The sequence below is a fragment of the Oryx dammah genome, unplaced genomic scaffold (genome assembly GCF_014754425.2).
Source record: "Oryx dammah isolate SB20612 unplaced genomic scaffold, SCBI_Odam_1.1 HiC_scaffold_12, whole genome shotgun sequence".
In the NCBI taxonomy this organism is placed as follows: Eukaryota; Metazoa; Chordata; class Mammalia; order Artiodactyla; family Bovidae; genus Oryx; species Oryx dammah.
Window position 1 is genome coordinate 1741217 of NW_024070196.1, and position 17166 is coordinate 1758382.

General features: G+C 38.7%; 1 protein-coding gene across 1 annotated transcript in view; it reads left to right on the forward strand.

Moving 5' to 3' along the window:
* TLL1 (tolloid like 1) overlaps positions 1–17166 on the forward strand; it is a 317935-nt gene that overhangs the window by 198179 nt on the left and 102590 nt on the right. Inside the window, exon 9 of the mRNA XM_040251329.1 lies at positions 2499–2614. Coding sequence (XP_040107263.1) covers positions 2499–2614 — 116 coding nt within the window. The remainder of the gene's footprint in view (positions 1–2498; positions 2615–17166) is intronic.

The window sequence follows — 17166 nt, forward strand, 5'->3', positions numbered from 1 at the left end:
GAAAATTTATGAAAATCTTCTGAAATAGGGATCCGGTAGCCTGGCATAGCCACATGTACTGAGGGAAATGCACAAATGATTACAACTTGGCAATTGTTGTCCACACTTCTTGCATTATAAGTAGGTGCTATATAATACATTTATTATATTTTTGAACTATATTCTTTTTTTTTGCATTTCAGAGAGCTTTCTATCATTTTATCAGTATAATAATGTTTGTTTACATGTGTGAGTTAAATGTTTTAATTCCACTTGAGGAAATCTAGTACCAACATTCTATGTGGCTTAGAATTACAGAATTTATTTTTAAACTGCTGTAAATTGTAGCTTTTTTCATTGAAACACACTAAATTCCCCAATTGCTATTTAGTACCTAAACTGATCATAATTAGAAGCACATTGGTTACATTAATAAATCTTAATAAATTTTCATTTTTCTGAGGGTTCTTATAATGTCACGTTTATCAAGTATCCTCAGATGATTCATGAAAAGTGCTGATTACATATTTTTTACCTTGAGCATTTTTCTTTTATTCTCAAGTTGCTTGTATCTACCTGTTTATCAGAATAAATATTGCTTGCTCTTATTTAAAATTTATTTTGTTGTACAAACATTATTTGTTGTTGTTGTTCAGCCTCTCAGTCATGTCCGACTCTTTGTGACCACATGAACTGCAGCATCAGGCTTCCCTTGTCCTAAACCATCTCCCGGAGTTTGCTCAAACTCATGTCCATTGAGTCTGTGAGGCCATTCAACCATCTCATCCTCTGTCATCTGCTTTTCCTTCTGCCTTCTATCTTTCCAGCATCAGGGTCTTTTCCAATGAGTCAGTTCTTTGCATCAGGTGGCCAAACTATTGGAGCTTCAGCTTCAGCATCAGTCCTTCCAATGAGTATTCAGGGTGATTTCCTTTAGGATTGACTGGTTGGATCTCCTTTCTGTCCAAGGGACTCTTAAGAGTCTTCTCCCTCATGACAGTTCAAAGGCATTAGTTCTTAAGTGCTCAGCCTTTTTTATTGTTCCAGCTCTCACATCCGTACATGACTGTGGGAAACACCATAGCTTTGACTATGAGGACCTTTGTAGTTCACGTCTGTTTTTTAATACACTGTCTAGGTTTGTCACTGCCTTTCTTCCAAGGAGCAAGCGTCTTTTAATTTCATGGCTGCATAAATATTCATATCATATCCAACTCTTTTTATATCTCTATTCTATGTCTTCCAAGTCATTATTTTTGTTTCTTCATTTAAATCAAGATATGCAGAACCATTTATAATGTATTGTTTTGATGAGATAAGAGTTCACCTGCTAGAGTTCACCTGCTGACTCTATAATATGGTAATATATCAGATTCTATTTCAGTCTTCTTCAGAAGGAAGGAGTTATTCTTTCAAACTGTTGAATGAAAATCATAAACAGCTTTATATAAATATTTATATAAACTAACTGGTGTATAGGAATTGTTCATGAATTAAGGATACTTAAATCAGCTTAGATTCATTTGACTCAGATTATGTCTTGTGAAAGCAACAAGACGGTCCATTGTGGACTGCTTCTGACTACAAACCTTGGCTGAACCAGTGAGCTAATTATCCTCTGACCTTGCTTTTGTTGAATTGGCCTATAGATATTAGTCATACTGATCTTGAGGCTGTACAGCTGACTGTTTGCTACATCAAATGACTGATAATTACTACCAAGAAGTTATATTGGGGTTGTTGGTTGTTTGGTTGTTTAGTCACTAAGTTGTGTCCAACTCTTGTGACCCCATTGACTGTAGCCTGCCAGGCTGCCTCTCCATGGGATTCTCCAGTGGATAGGGGTAGTAAAAGGAAAATAAAGTTGCTTTCCCAGTCATTTCTACTTATTATAGGCAGAAAACAGAGAATAGATAAATGTTTATATCTCATTGGAAAATTTGTCTTCCATAATGTTTTATGTTTTAATTTATTCCAGTTTATCTTGAAAAAAAATATTTCATTGTGGATCATTTTGGCACCACCATTATTGACTATTTATTAATTATTATTTAAGTTTTATTTTTTCCCAACTTTGATACAGTATTCATTATTAAAATTATCTTCACTGTACACCAAATATAATAATAGAATATTTCATGGGGTCCCAAAATCACATCAAATAGGTACACATTGGCTTGAATCTGAGTATGGGTGATATATAAGTTGGCTATTTGCTCCTTGGGAATGAATGAGAAATGTTTCTATGAAGAAGAATTTTATGTTTCTTCAGGTTATTTATCTCATAATCTTGTTATATGGTTAGCTATAGCTATCCCTTTAAGTATACTGAAATTCTAATAAGAAAGACATTTAAGAAATTACTTATAAAGGAAAAGTGTTATACAAATATATATCCTTCTCTAATACCAAAGACTCAAGATTCATTTATGATGCAAATGTCTTTTATAAAAATAATAAATAATGTTATCTTTTTCATTAAAAAAAATCAAACATATGTTGTTTCTTCTTTCTTTCAGCTTGTGGCGAAACCCTACAAGAATCCAATGGCAATCTTTCCTCCCCAGGATTTCCAAATGGTTATCCATCTTATACACACTGCATCTGGAGAGTCTCTGTGACCCCAGGAGAGAAGGTAGTTTATCCCATCAAGTGTTCTGTTTTAGTCTCAGATGCAAAGGTTCATCTTCTTTCAAATATATTTTACTTTGTTTTCTATTCTTATTTGATTAATTGAATAGCTCAGAAAATTTATGATGGGTATTATTCAAGCTCCAGGAATTTTTAGAAAGATATAATTTTGAAAGAAATAGTAAATGATCTAAAAGGGTTGACATAATACAAATTATATTATCAGACACAATGGAATTAAGTTAAAAATCAGTATCAGAAAGATAACTAGAAAAATTCCACACATATTAAAATTGAGAACGATATATCAATTATCCCATTCACTCAAGAAGAAATCGTGATAAAAATTAGAAATTATTTTCAATTATAATAAAAGTACTGAGAATTGCAAGTCTGTAAGATACATCTAAAGTGTATTTAGAAGGAAATTCACAAACCTATATACTCATATTAGGAATAAAAAATACTCCAAACTAAAGAGATAGACATCCATATAAAGACACTAGAAAAAGGAGCAATAAAATAAATGCAATAGTACATAAAGGAATAAATAAAAAATAAATTTAAAAACATGAAACTATATGTACAAAGTATGGACAAAGTTGGTACTTTGAAACAATTTAGAAAATAGATTTAGAAAACAATTAGATTTAGAAAAAAATTTAGAGAAATGGATGAAAAAGATCAAGAAAAAAAGATTAACAGAGAAAGCACAATTATCTAATAATTAGCATAAAATGATTATTATAACCATAGATGCTTTAGACACCAAAAGAACATTTTGAACATTATGCCAATAACTTTGAAAATGTAAATGAAATGAGAAAATCACTACAAAATATTACATAGTAAGCTCTTATTCAGGAAGAAATTAAAAATTTGAATGTTTCTATAACCACTAGAGAAATCAAATTACTGTTTATTTGAATTATTAGTCAAAAAGTTTTTGACAATGAAAACCCAGGCTCGATGGCTTCATGAATATGTTCTACCCAACAACCCAGTAAGAAATAAACATAGTCTTGCATAAAGTCTTCCAGAGAATAAAATAAAAATTACACTCTACTCTTCTTATGGTTAGGGCTTCTCAGGTGGCTCAGTGGTAAAGAATCCACCTGTAATGCAGAAGGTGTGGGTTTGATTCCTGGGTCAGGAAGATACCTTGGAGAAGGAAATAGCAACCCACTCCAATATTCTTGCCTTGAAAATCCCATGGGCAGAGGAGCCTGGAGGGCTACAGTTCATGGGTTTACAAAAGTCGGCCATGACTTAGTCACTAAACACTGAAAGGTTGTTGCTGAACGACGCAAAGACGCTGGGATTCTTGGCTTCCGGAGGAGAAGAATTCAATCAGGGGCCAGAGACGAGGCTTGATCTCTCAGAGCTTTTGTGTAATAAAGTTTTATTAAAGTATAAAGGAGATAGGGAAAGCTTCTGACATAGGCATCAGAAGGGGACAGAAAGAGTACCCCCTTGCTAGTGTTAGCAATGGAGTTATATACTCTCTAATTAGTTATTACAGTGATTCAAAAGAATGTCTAGTGAAGAATGCCTCACTAGACTAACTCCCATAATTTACATTTTAAGATAATAGGATTATCCAGAAGGTTTTTCCAGAGACTGTCCTCAAGCAGGATACATTATTGTTATATAAACCTAAGGAATGTAGAGGAAAAAAAGTTTGTCCTTTCTTCCTCCTTGAGAACTCCAGACCCCTCTCTCCTTGGGGACCCCTAGACTTCTTATCAACCTGCCTAGGAAATGACTCTCTCATTCCCCTCTTTTCTTTTAGGAGAATTATGTTGCCAAGGGAAAGGGGCATCGTTTTCATCCCATAACTAATTCCTGCTGTTTAGGGGTTTGGTCTCTAAGTTGTTGAGGCAACATATTCTCCTAACCCTCATTTTGAGGGTCTCTGATCCAGGGGCCCTAAGTAATTTGGAAGAGGCTGTGGCATTCTTAGGAGGTTGGACAACCATTTGTAACTTATAAGCCTTCATGTGACTAGAAACAAATCCAGTTATACAGTTACAGATGTAAGGCAAAATAATCCTTAAAACAAGTTAAAATCAAAATTAAAAGTCGTATTATGTCCAGAGTTACATCAGTCCATCTGAGGATTGTTAGATGTCATCAGTTTAAGAAGAGGCATTACAGGCGATAGTTGTTGAAAGTATTTGCAGACTTGGAGAAAGTCTTTTCCTTGAAGTGGTGATGTCCACCATGGGAAGCCTTTCACTGATGAAGAGAGGAGTGCTCCACACACCCAGCAGTTAGACTGATTGTGAAATGCTGCATAGGAGTAAGCCCAGGACAGGAAGGCATTGTCTTGAGGATCAAACAGCAGACTCAGGATTTTTGGAGTCATCATACCATACGTAGGCTTACACAGATTATCAGACCCATCTGAAAAGTGCAAAGTCAAAGCATAGAAAGTAAAGCCATAAAATGAAGTCACTTAGTTCTGGTCAGGGTGCCACCTCTTGAGTGTGATGTACCCACGAATCAATTCCTCGCACTTTGACAGCCGTGGGAGAAGAAAGAATAACCTGGTAAGGGCCTTCCCAGAGGGGCTCAAGAGATGGGTCCCCACACCCCAGTGTTTTTATGAGGACCTCAATTCCTGGCTCAAATAGAGGCTTGCTTGACTCAGAGGCTGGGTGAGAAGCCATCTACTAGTGTTCTGTTAATGCCTGTTGAAAAGCTGAGAGCTGAGTTACATAATTAGTTAATTCCAAGGCTTTGGGGTCTATAACAATGTGTGTAAGAAAGGCCTTCCATAAATACATTCAAAGGGGGACAGTCCCTCCTTTTTGGAGCAGTTCGAGCCCTTATTAAAACTATGTTCAGTTCAGTTCAGTCGCTCAGTTATGTCCGACTCTTTGCGACCCCATGAATCGTAGCACGCCAGGCCTCCCTGTCCATCACCAACTCCCGGAGTTCACCCAGACTCATGTCCATCGAGTCAGTGATGCCATCCAGCCATCTCATCCTCTGTCATCCCCTTCTTTTCCTGCCCCCAATCCCTCCCAGCGTCAGAGTCTTTTCCAATGAGTCAACTCTTCTCATGAAGTGGCCAAAGTACTGGAGTTTCAGCTTTAGCATCATTCCTTCCAAAGAACATCCAGGGCTGATCTTTAGAATGGACTGGTTGGATCTCCTTGCAGTCCGAGGGACTCTCAAGAGTCTTCTCCAACACCACAGTTCAAAAGCATCAATTCTTCGGTGCTCAGCTTTCTTCACAGTCTAACTCTCACATCCATACATGACCAATGGGAAAACCATAGCCTTGACTAAACGGACATTTGTTGGCAAAGTAATGTCTCTGCTTTTGAATATGCTATCTAGGTTGGTCATAACTTTTCTTCCAAGGAGTAAGTGTCTTTTGATTTCATGGCTGCAGTCACCATCTGCAGTGATTTTGGAGCCCAAAAAGATAAAGTCAGACAGTGTTTCCACTGTTTCCCCATCTATTTCCCATGAAGTGATGGGACTAGATGCCATGATCTTCATTTTCTGAATGTTGAGCTTTAAGCCAACTTTTTCACTCTCCACTTTTACTTTCATCAAGAGGCTTTTTAGTTCCTCTTCACTTTCTGCTATAAGGGTGGTGTCATCTGCATATCTGAGGTTATTGATATTTCTCCCAGCAATCTTGATTCCAGCTTGTGCTTCTTCCAGCCCAGCATTTCTCATGATGTACTCTGCATATAAGTTAAATAAGCAGGGTGACAATATACAACCTTGACGTACTCATTTTCCTATTTGGAACCAGTGTGTTGTTCCATGTCCAGTTCTAACTGTTGCTTCCTGACCTGCATACAGGTTTCTCAAGCTATGGGTAGGACTTTAACCCAAATGTCCTGTGTTTCTTGAGTTAATTTGCGCAGATGTTTTTTGATAATGTTATTAGCTTTTTCAACCTTTCCTGAGGATTGGAGTCTCCAGGAACAGTGTAAGTGATATTCTATTCCTAGAGCTTTAGACAGCAGCTTTAAAGCAGCTGAGTTATAGCAGCTTTAAAGGCGGAGCCATTGGCACTCTGAAGGCTCCGTGGCAGCCCAAACCTGGGGATAATTTCATGGATTGGAATCTTTATAACCTCCTTAGACTGCTCACTTTGACAGCCTCAACCCATCCAGTAAAAGTATCCACCCAAACTTGTAAACAAGAATAGCCATTAGCTTTTGGCATATGAGTAAAATCAATTTCCCAGTCCTCTCCAGGATACTTTCCACTTCGTTGTAACCCGGATTTTGCTAGCTTTTCAGTCTTTAGGTTATTTTTCTGACAAACCTCACACCTTTTGATAATGTTCTTTAAAGTTTTCATTGCATTTTTACCTTCAAACAAATGAGAAGCCATCCGGTAAGTACTCTCTGCACCCTAATGAAAACTCTAGTGTAAACCCTTAAGAATTTTCCATTGAGCACTTTCAGGAATTATTAATCGTCCATCCTCAAAGGTAACCATCCTTTATCAGTAATCTTTGCTCCTCTTTTCTCATATCTTTCTAATTCTTCCTCAGTATATTGTGGGTTTTTCCTGTTCCACAGGACCTGTCCAGATCTGTAGTGAAGGGGTTTCATAAAGTGCTGCTTTTCTGGCTTGACAGTCAGCCTGCTGATTAGCATTGTCTATTTTACTCCCATCCCTGCTGTGCCCTTTGCAATGCATAACAGCTACTTCTTTAGAACAACATATAGCAGTTAAAAGTCTCTTGATCTCTCTGAAATGTTTAATAGCTTCTCCTGTCGCTGTTTTAAACTGCCTTTCTTTCCATATTGCAGCCTGAGCATGTAAAGTCAAATAAGCATACTTAGAATCAGTGTAGATATTTACCTGCTGCCCTTTGCTTAACTCTGGAGCTCGGGTCAGAGCCACAAGCTCTGCTAACTGATCACTGGTTCCCTGGGGGAGAGATTTTGCTTCTAAAACCTGTTCAGCAGTAACCATGGCGTAACCTGTTTTATGCTTTCCATCCTGAACAAAAGAACTGTCATCTGTAAATATTTCCATGTCAGGATCGTCTAATGGGGTATCCATTAGATCTTCTCGAACTGCGTAGTTGTAAAGTTAGAAATTGGGAACAATCGTGATCAGGTGTTTCATTTTCCTTCTCAGGAAGGAAAGTGGCAGGATTTAAATTTCCACAAAGTTTAAGCTTAGTTACTGGTCCTTCTAACAACAATGACTGATATTTAAGAAGGCTGCTGTCTGTCATCAAAATAGTAAACTTAGAATTTAAGATTCCACTCATATCATGAGAAGTCAATACAGTAAGGTTTCATCCATTAATTATTTTTAAAGCTTCAGGTGCTAATAAAGCTGCTGCCCCAATTACTCTTAGGCATTGGGGCCATCCCGGTGAAATTACATCTAATTCTCTGCTTAGATAAGCAATAGGTTGCTGGTGAGGCCCTCGGGGTTGTGTCAAAACTCCCAAGGTCATACCTTTTCTTTCAGTGTCAAACAAATTAAATTCTAACCCTGTGGGCAAGCTCAGAGCAGGAGCTTGCAGGAGAGCAGTCTGAAGAACTTTAAAGGCCTTTTAAGTATCTGGAGACCAAACCAGTTTGTCTGTTTGGTCCTGCTGAGTTTCAGCTATACATTTATATAAAGGCTGGGCAAGTTCCCCATAACCCGGAATCACAGTAGCCTGAGATTCTGAAAAATCCTCTCAATTGTCTTAAAGTCATAGGTAGGGAATGATTTAGTATAGGTTTAATTCTCTCCAGGCCTATGGCCCTAGTCCCTTCTGATATGATTAGGCCCAGATATCTAACAGATTGTTGACAAAGCTGAGCCTTTATTCTTGATGCCTTGTAACCACAGCCTGCCAGAAAGCTTAAGAAGTCTTCTGAGCCTCATGAACAAGCTTTCTCTGTCTCAGCACTGAGCAAAATATCATCTGTATATTGTAACATGACTGCTTCGGAGCTATTAAAGTTTTGTAGATCCCATGACAAACTTTATCCAAATAAGTGAGGACTGTCACAAAATTCCTGGGGCAAAACTGTCCAGGTTAACTGAGAAGCTGGCTGCATAGGGTCCTCAAAGGCAAGTAGAAATTGACTTTCCTCCACCAAGGCACTGAATAGAAGGCATCTTTTAAATCAGTTACTGAGAAATATTTGGCTCATTCAGGATAAGAATTAGGCACCATGGGGTGTCAAGGAACTACAGCCTCATTTATTATTCGTAAATCTTGAACTAGTCTCCATTTACCATTTGATTTCTTTATACCCAAAATAAGAATGTTGCATGGACTGTTACAGGGAATTAATAATCCCTGCTCCTTTAAATTCTCAGTGATGGGTTTTAACCCTTCCCACACTTTAGGTTTCAGTGGATACTGCTTCTTATGTGGAAATAAGTGCGGGTCTTTGAGCTTGACAACTATAGGAATAACATTTTGTGCTCGACCCACAGATTTTCCATCAGCCCATACTCTAGGATTTACATTTTGTTCAACTAAAGGGAGAGAAAGGGAAGGCTCCATATTCATGAAAACAGAGGCATGGACCTTGCTCAGTATATCCCTCTCCAAAAGGGGTGAGGGAGACTCTGGCACAATCAGAAACTCGTGTGAAAACAGCACAGAGTCTGTTATAGCTTAAAGAACAACTGAAGTTATACCTTTTGGCTCATCCAGACAGTCCCATTACAAAAGCAGATTGGGAAGAAAGTGGGCCAGGGGCTTCAGTAAGCACTGAAGAGTAAGAGTAAGTTGCCCCAGTATCTAAAAGGAAATCGACTGATTGGCCCCCCACAGTTATTAATACCCGGGGTTCCTCAGGTGTAATTAGGATGGGAGCTTGTTTGGGGACCCCCTGACACCTTCAGTCCTGATTGTCTTGAGAGTCCAACCCCTGAAACCTATGCCTGTGAGGGCAGTCTCTCTTCCAGTGTGGTCCTTGCAGACCAGACATCGAGCCAGGGGCAGCTTAGATGCCTGAGGGCAATCCCATTTGCAGTGCCCATCCTTTCCTCAGTAATAGCAAGCCCATCCCTTTTCACCTGGGTCTCTCTGGGCATTTTTCTCAGGCTGTTTAAGAATGGTTCTCATACCCATTGCGAGGGCTTCCGCCTGTTCCTTTGTCTTTTTCTGCCTTTCTTTTCCTCATATTCCCTACCGTAATAGACTATCTGAGCCAGTTGTAACAGAATATCCAAAGACTGATTTGGTCCTATTTTAATAGCTTACAGTGGATATTTGGAGCCGACTGAGTGAGAAATCTATCTTTTAAGCTCACTTTTCCCTCTTCACATTTGGGATCAATCTCAGTGAATCTACGAAGGGCTTCTCTCAGTCTATCTAGGAATTTACCAGGAGCTTCCTTCTCCTCCTGTTTTATGTCTGCCAATTTGCCATAATTTAAAGGCTTAGCACGCACCTGCCTCAGTCCTTCAAGAATACATCTGACAAAATGACTCTGATCCCGTCTTCCTTTAGCTGTGTTGTAGTCCCGGTCTGGTTCTGTAGTTGGGAACACCTGATTCCCAGTGGGGAGGGTGGCTATCTCCTCCTCCCTCTTCCCTACTGATTCATTACCAAACTGTTCATCTCCATAAGCAACTACTTTTCCCAAAATTTGAGTCTTTTAGTCGGGAGTCAGCATTTGTCCCAAGATATACATCATATCCTTCCAAGTAAGGTCATAAAGCAGAGTAACACTTTTAAAAGCACTAATATATTTTTCTGGGTCCTCTAAATAGTCTCCCAGATCCCCCTTGATTCTTTGTATTTCTTGATAAGAAAAAGGCTTATTAACTCTCATAGACTGATTACTTCTCCTGGTGGGTGCTTCATGAAGAGGCAAAAGCTTGTGTGGCTGTTCCTCAGTCTCTCTGGCTGCTCTGCGCATACGATCCCAGGGGTAGATTGGAGAAAGCTGCTTTTCTTTAACTCTGTCTCCTGTCCTCCATCTCATCTAGCAAAGTAGGAGGGCAGGAGGGAGCTGAAGGGGTCACACCCAAATCTCTACCCTTTAGGACGTAAGTCTGGCATATTTTGCAGAGAGAAAAAGGGCAACACATAGGCTTCTTCTACCCATTTCCCTTGTTTTCTACAGAACTGATCTAATTGTAAAACAGTACTATACTTAAGAGACCCTCCAACTGGCCACTGTTTGCCATCCTCCAGTGGGTAGCGCAGCCATGCAGTATCACATAGAAAGACCAGGTGTGTCTTCTTTAAGCCCTGGGGATCAAATCTATTCCAGTTTTTCAGGATACAGTTCAAAAGAGTGAGGCTGGAATTGTTAGCTCCCATCTGTAAGAGGAAAAAAAAAAAAAAAGTGACCAGCACCCTCTTTCTATGGGAGGCGTCCCTCCCTGCTCTAGATGGGGGTGTAGACAGACTTTACACCAACGTTTTTCTTTTCTGGTTGGACTTAGTCTGTCCCTTACCGATGCAGGTGACGTACTTGTCCCTCCCGGTTCTACCACCGAGACGGGGTGGGGATGCACCAGGGGTAGACCTGATGGCTTCCCTGATGTCCAGCTCTTCACCATTAAAGCCTTGCTTGCCTCTGATATCACCCGGGGTGCAATGAGTAACCTTCCGGAATGCTTCCCAGGCTAAACTGCTGGGGGAAAGATTCATCACCTGGGTGCCTGTGCATGACCCTGAGTATATTCCTGACCACAGTAAGACCGGTAGGAACAGAAAACTGAGATGTTCCTTCCAAGCATCACCACACCAGTATAAGGGTCTCCTCTGGTCCACTAAAAGCCAGTGTTACCAAAGGGGGAAAAAAAATCCATTGTAGTTTCAATCTGAGTCAACTTTAGCCTCAGAGATGCTCTTGGAGATAGAGCTCCATCTAGCTTCCAAACTTTCCATGCCTAGCAAGGCTAAGTGCTTCCTGACTACCAATCCAAGTTTGTGATCTAAGTAACAGTATGCTGTAACAGCATAGATCACAAGTCCCTTGAAAGTCTATGATCTGACAGATTAGGTTTGTACTTCTAATTTCCAAGGAGTTATGAAATGGTCAAAGAGACCAAAAAGTTTGACCAATAAAAGAGAGTTTGATCCACATGCTTTGCCCATTTCTGGTCGGTCCCTGAAGGAGACGTTGGGTGCCTCTTGGCATCGGCAGGTCGGTATGAACCCGCGACAGGCTTTTGCCATAAGCCATATGAGGTCGCTGCGGAACCACAGAGCAGGGCTCCGCACTTGCTTCGCACAGGGCATTTCATTTATTCACACAAGCACACCGTAGAGTAGTAAATACAGCAGAAAACGTGTTCTCTAGGAGAACAAAGAATTAGAGCTCCAAGCATCCTTACCTTGTCCAGAATTCCAGACGAGCCCCCAAGATGAAAGGTTGTTGCTGAACGACGCAAAGACACCGGGATTCTTGGCCTCTAGAGGAGAAGAATTCAATCTGGGGCCAGAGAAGAGGCTTGATTGCTCAGAGCTTTTGTGTAATAAAGTTTTATTAAAGTATAAAGGAGATAGAGAAAGCTTCTGACATAGGCATCAGAAGGGGGCAGAAAGAGTACCCCCTTGCTAGTGTTAGCCTTGGAGTTATATACTCTCTAATTAGTTATTACAATGAATCAAAAGAATGTCTGGAGGTTGTAAAGGCCTCATTAGACCAACTCCCATAATTTACATTTTAAGATAATAGGATTAGCCAGATGGTTTTTTTCCAGAGACTGTCCTCAAGCAGGATCCATTATTGTTATATAATCCTAAGGAATGTAGAGGAAAAAAGTTTGTCCTTTCTTCCTCCTTGAGAACTCCAGACCCCTCTCTCCTTGGGGACCCCTAGACTTTTTATCAGCCTCCATAGGAAATGACTCTCTCAACACCAACAACAATTTATATAGTTAGCAAAACCTGATAGCCATCCTGATGACAAAAACAGTGTAAGAAAGAAAAATTTTAACCTAGACTCACATTTGAATATGTATGTAAAATTCTCCCCACATTACCAAAACAAATGCAAATATCTATGCATGGATATGTATATATATATATGTACTATAAATATATAAGTACCATATAAAATATGTTACTATTATTACATATTTCAAAAGCAAATATATGCATGGATATGTATATATATGTATTATATATCATATGTATAGTTTGTGTTTATATGTACATTTACATACATATATGCACCATTAAATGAATATCTCAGTTAAATCAAGAAAAAGATCTATTAGTGATTTAACAGCAACAACAAACCCTGAGAAAATTAGGAAAATAAAAATATTTCATTAATTTTATGAAGAAAATCAACAAAAGCTAGCCCAAGTACCATTATCATTGGGCTTTCCTGGTGGTTCAGATGGTAAAGAATCTGCCTGCAATGCAGGAGACCTGGGTTCAGTGCCTGGATTGGGAAGATCCCATGGAGAAGGGAAGGGCTACTCACCCCAGTATTCTTGCCTAGAGAATTCCATGGACAGAGGAGTCTGGCAGACTCCAGTCCTTGGGTAACAAAAAGTTGGACAGGACTGATTGACTTTCACTTTCCTTTTCACCATTATTATTGGTGACATTTCTTTTGAAACAGGTAAAAAATCGAATGTGTCCACCAGTTCCCCCACCCCTTTTTAAAAAAGTTTTGGTAGAAGAAGTAGCACATTAAGGCAAGAAAATGAAATTACACATATAATGATTAAAAAGGAAAATGTAAACTTCCCTTTAGTAGACTGTTACAGAATTTTAAATTATTTAGAAGTGAAATAAATAAATATGTTAATTAATAGATTCTTTCTTAAACATCTTTCCAGACCAAGATTGTAATGATCGCTTTCTATAAGTTAAATTATTTTTGTCCTTTGTTTTTCACTAATTCATCTGGAATGACTCAAATGCATTTTAGTTTTGGTGAAAATGAAAATGCAGTTAAAGAAAAATTAGTATCCCTGATAATTGATTGATGTTATGAGTATGATGGGTATGGAGTTGTACATTACTCTCATTCTCTGTGTTATACAATATGCCTGTTTGTTTATTAAACTTTTACATAGTAATGTTTATATTTTAATCCCACACCATAATTTGTTCATTCTCCCTTCTCTCTCCCCTTTGGTAACAACAAGTTTGTTCTTACAATGAAAATTAAATGAAACTTTTGTGTAGCATAAATAGATTTTACACATAAAAAGTTACAAAAGCCATGTAATACATGAATGCACACATTATTCTTTATATAGTTATTTTTAATTTAAGAATTATGAGTCTATGTTGTAGCATAGTTATAGGTGTTGATCAATTTCTACTTATAATCTTTGAATAAGCCCTTGAAAATATATTGTGAAAATCATTCAGTTCAGTTCAATTCACAACTAATGTTGTGTTAGTTTCAGGTATATAGCAAAGTGAATCTGTTACATATATATATATATATAATCTCCACTCTATTTTAGGTTCTTTTCCCTAATAGGCCATTACAGAGTTTTGAGTTTCCTGTGCAATACAGTAGGCCCATACTAGTTATTTATTTATACATAGAAGTGTGTGTGCTGCTGCTGTTGCTGCTAAATCGCCTCAGTATGTCAATCCTAATCTTCCAATTTATCCCTCCTCCCTTGCTTCTCAGACTCACTTCAGTCGCTCACTCATGTCCAACTCTTTGTGACCCAATGGACTGCCAGGCTTCCTGTCCATCACAAACTCCCAGAGCCTGCTCAAACTCATGTCCATTGAGTCAGTGATGCCATCCAACCATCTCATCCTCTGTCGTCCCCTCGCCTCCTGCCTTCAATCTTTCCCAGCATCAGGGTCTTTTCCAATGAGTTAATTCTTCGCATCAGGTGGCCAAAGTATTGGAGCTTCAGCTTCAGCACCAGTCCTTTTGATTTCAGTGTCTTTTGATTTCATGGCTGCAGTCGTCACTGCCCACAGTGATTTTGGAGCTCAGAAAAATAAAATCTATCACTGTTTTCCCCTTCTATTTGCCTGGAAGTGATGGCACTGGATTCCATGATCCAAGGTTTTGAATGTTGAGTCTTAAGCTAGCCTTTTCATTTTCCTCTTTCGCTCTCATCAAGAGGATATTTAATTCCTCTTCCTTTCTGCCTTTAGAGTGGTATTATCTGTATATCTGAAGTTGTTGATATTTCTCCCAGCAATCTTGATTGCAGCCTGCGATTCATCCAGTGTGGTATTGTACGTGATGTACTCTGCATATTTTCTTGGGCTTCAAAATCACTGGGCATGGTGACTGCAAACATGAAATTAAAAGACACTTGCTGCTTGGATGAAAAGCTATGACAAACCTATATAGCATATTAAAATACAAAGACATCAATTTGCTGACAAAGGTCCATATTGAAAGCTATGGTTTTTCCAGTAGTCATGAATGAATGAGAACTGGACCTAAGAAACAAAAAAAGAAGGCTGAAGGCTGAAGAATTGATACTTTCAAATTGTGGTGCTGGAAAAGACTCTTGAGAGTTCCTTGGATTTCATGTAGATCAAACTGGTCAATCCTAAAAGAAGTCAACCCTAAATATTCATTGAAAGGACTGTTGTTGAAGCTAAAGTTCTAATACTTTGGCTACCTAATAGGAACGACTCTCTCATTGGAAAAGACCCTTATGCTGGGAAAGATTGAAGGTAAAAGGAGAGGAGTGTGGCATACAATGAGATGGTTAGATAGCATCACTGACTCAATGGATATGACTTGGCCTACATACAAGTTTCTCAGAAGACCGGTATTCCTCATCCTTTTAAAATTTCCCACAGTTTGTTGTGATCCACTCAATCATAGGCTTTAGAGTAGTCAATGAAGTAGAGGTAGATGTTTTTCTGGAATTCTCTTGCTTTCTCTATGATCTAGAGAGTGTTGACAATTTGATGTGTGTTTCCTCTGCCTTTCTGAAACCCAAATTGTACATCTGGAAGTTCTTGGTTCAGGTACTGCTGAAGCCTAGTTTGAAGGATTTTGACCTTAATCTTGCTAGCATGTGCAATGAGCACAGTTGTACAGTAGTGAACATTCTTTGGCATTGCCCTTCTTTGAGATTGAAATTAAAAGTGACTTTTCCAGTCCTGTGGCCACTGAGTTTTCCAAATTTGCTGACATATTGAGTGCAACACTATCTGAATTAACCATCTTTTAGGATTTGAAATATCTCAGCTGGGATTCCATCACCTCCGTTAGCTTTGTTTGTAGTAATGCTTCCTAAATCCCACTTGAATTCATTTACCAGGATAGTTGGCTCTGGGTGAATAACTGCACATCATGGTTACTGGGTCAGTAAGACTTTTTTGGTATAGCTCTTCTGTATATTCTTGCCACTTCTTCTTAATCTCATCTACTTCAGTTCAGTCCCTACTGCTTCTGTCCATCCTTGCATGAAATATTCCCTTGATATCTCCAATTTTCTTGAAGAGATTTCTAGTCATTCCCATTCTATTGTTTTCCTATATTTCTTTTCATTGTTCATTTAAGAAGGCTTTCTTATCTCTCCTTGTTATTCTTTGAAACTCTGCATTCAACTGGGTATATCTTTCCCTTTCTCCTTTGCCTTTCACTTCTCTTCTTTCCTCAGCTATGTGTAAAGCCTCCCCATATCACTTTACCTTCTTGCATTTCTTTTTCTTTGGGATGGTTTTGGTCACCACCTCTTTTACAATGTTATGAACCTCCATCTATAGTTCTTCAGGCACTCTGTCTACCAGATCTAATCCTTTAAATCTATTAATCACCTCCACTTTGTAATCATAAGGGGTTTGATTTAGGTCATACCTGAATGGCCTAACAGTTTTCCCTACTTTTTTTCAATTTAAGCCTGAATTTTGTAGTAAGGACGTCATGATCTGAGCCACAGTCAGCTCCAAGTCTTGTTTTTGCTGACTCTATAGAGCATTTCCATCTTCGGTTGCAAACAATATAATCAATCTGATTTCAGTATTGACCATCTGATGATGTCCATGTGTAGAGTTGTCTCTTGTCTTGTTGGAAAACTGTGTCTGCTGTGACCAGTGTGTTCTCTTGACAAAACTCAGTTAGCCTCTGCGTTGCTTTATTTTGTACTTCAAGGCCAAATTTACCTATTATTCCAGGTATCTCTTGACTTCCAACTTTTGCATTCTAGTCCCATATGATGAAAAGGACATCTTTTGTTGGTGTTTGCTCTAGAAGGTATTGTAGGTCTTCATAGAACTGGTCAATGTTACTTTCTTTGGCATTAGTGATTGGGGCCTAGACTTGGATTACTGCCATGTTGAATGGTTTGCCTTGGAAATGAACCAAGGTCATTCTGTCATTTTTGAGATTGCACCAAGTACTGCACCAAATATTGCACCAAGACTCTTTTGTTGACTATGAGGGCTTCTCCATTTCTTCTAGGGGATTCTTGTCCACAATAGCAGATATAATGATCATCTGAATTAAATTTAAATAAATTATATTCAGATTAGATTCCACATATAAGCCACGTTATATGATATTTGTCTGTCTCTGTCTGACTTACTTCACTCAGTATGACAATCTCTAGATCCATCCATGTTACTGCAATATACATGAGTTTTGAAAACAAAGCATTATAGAATATGGAAAGCTTTGGAATGAGATTGAT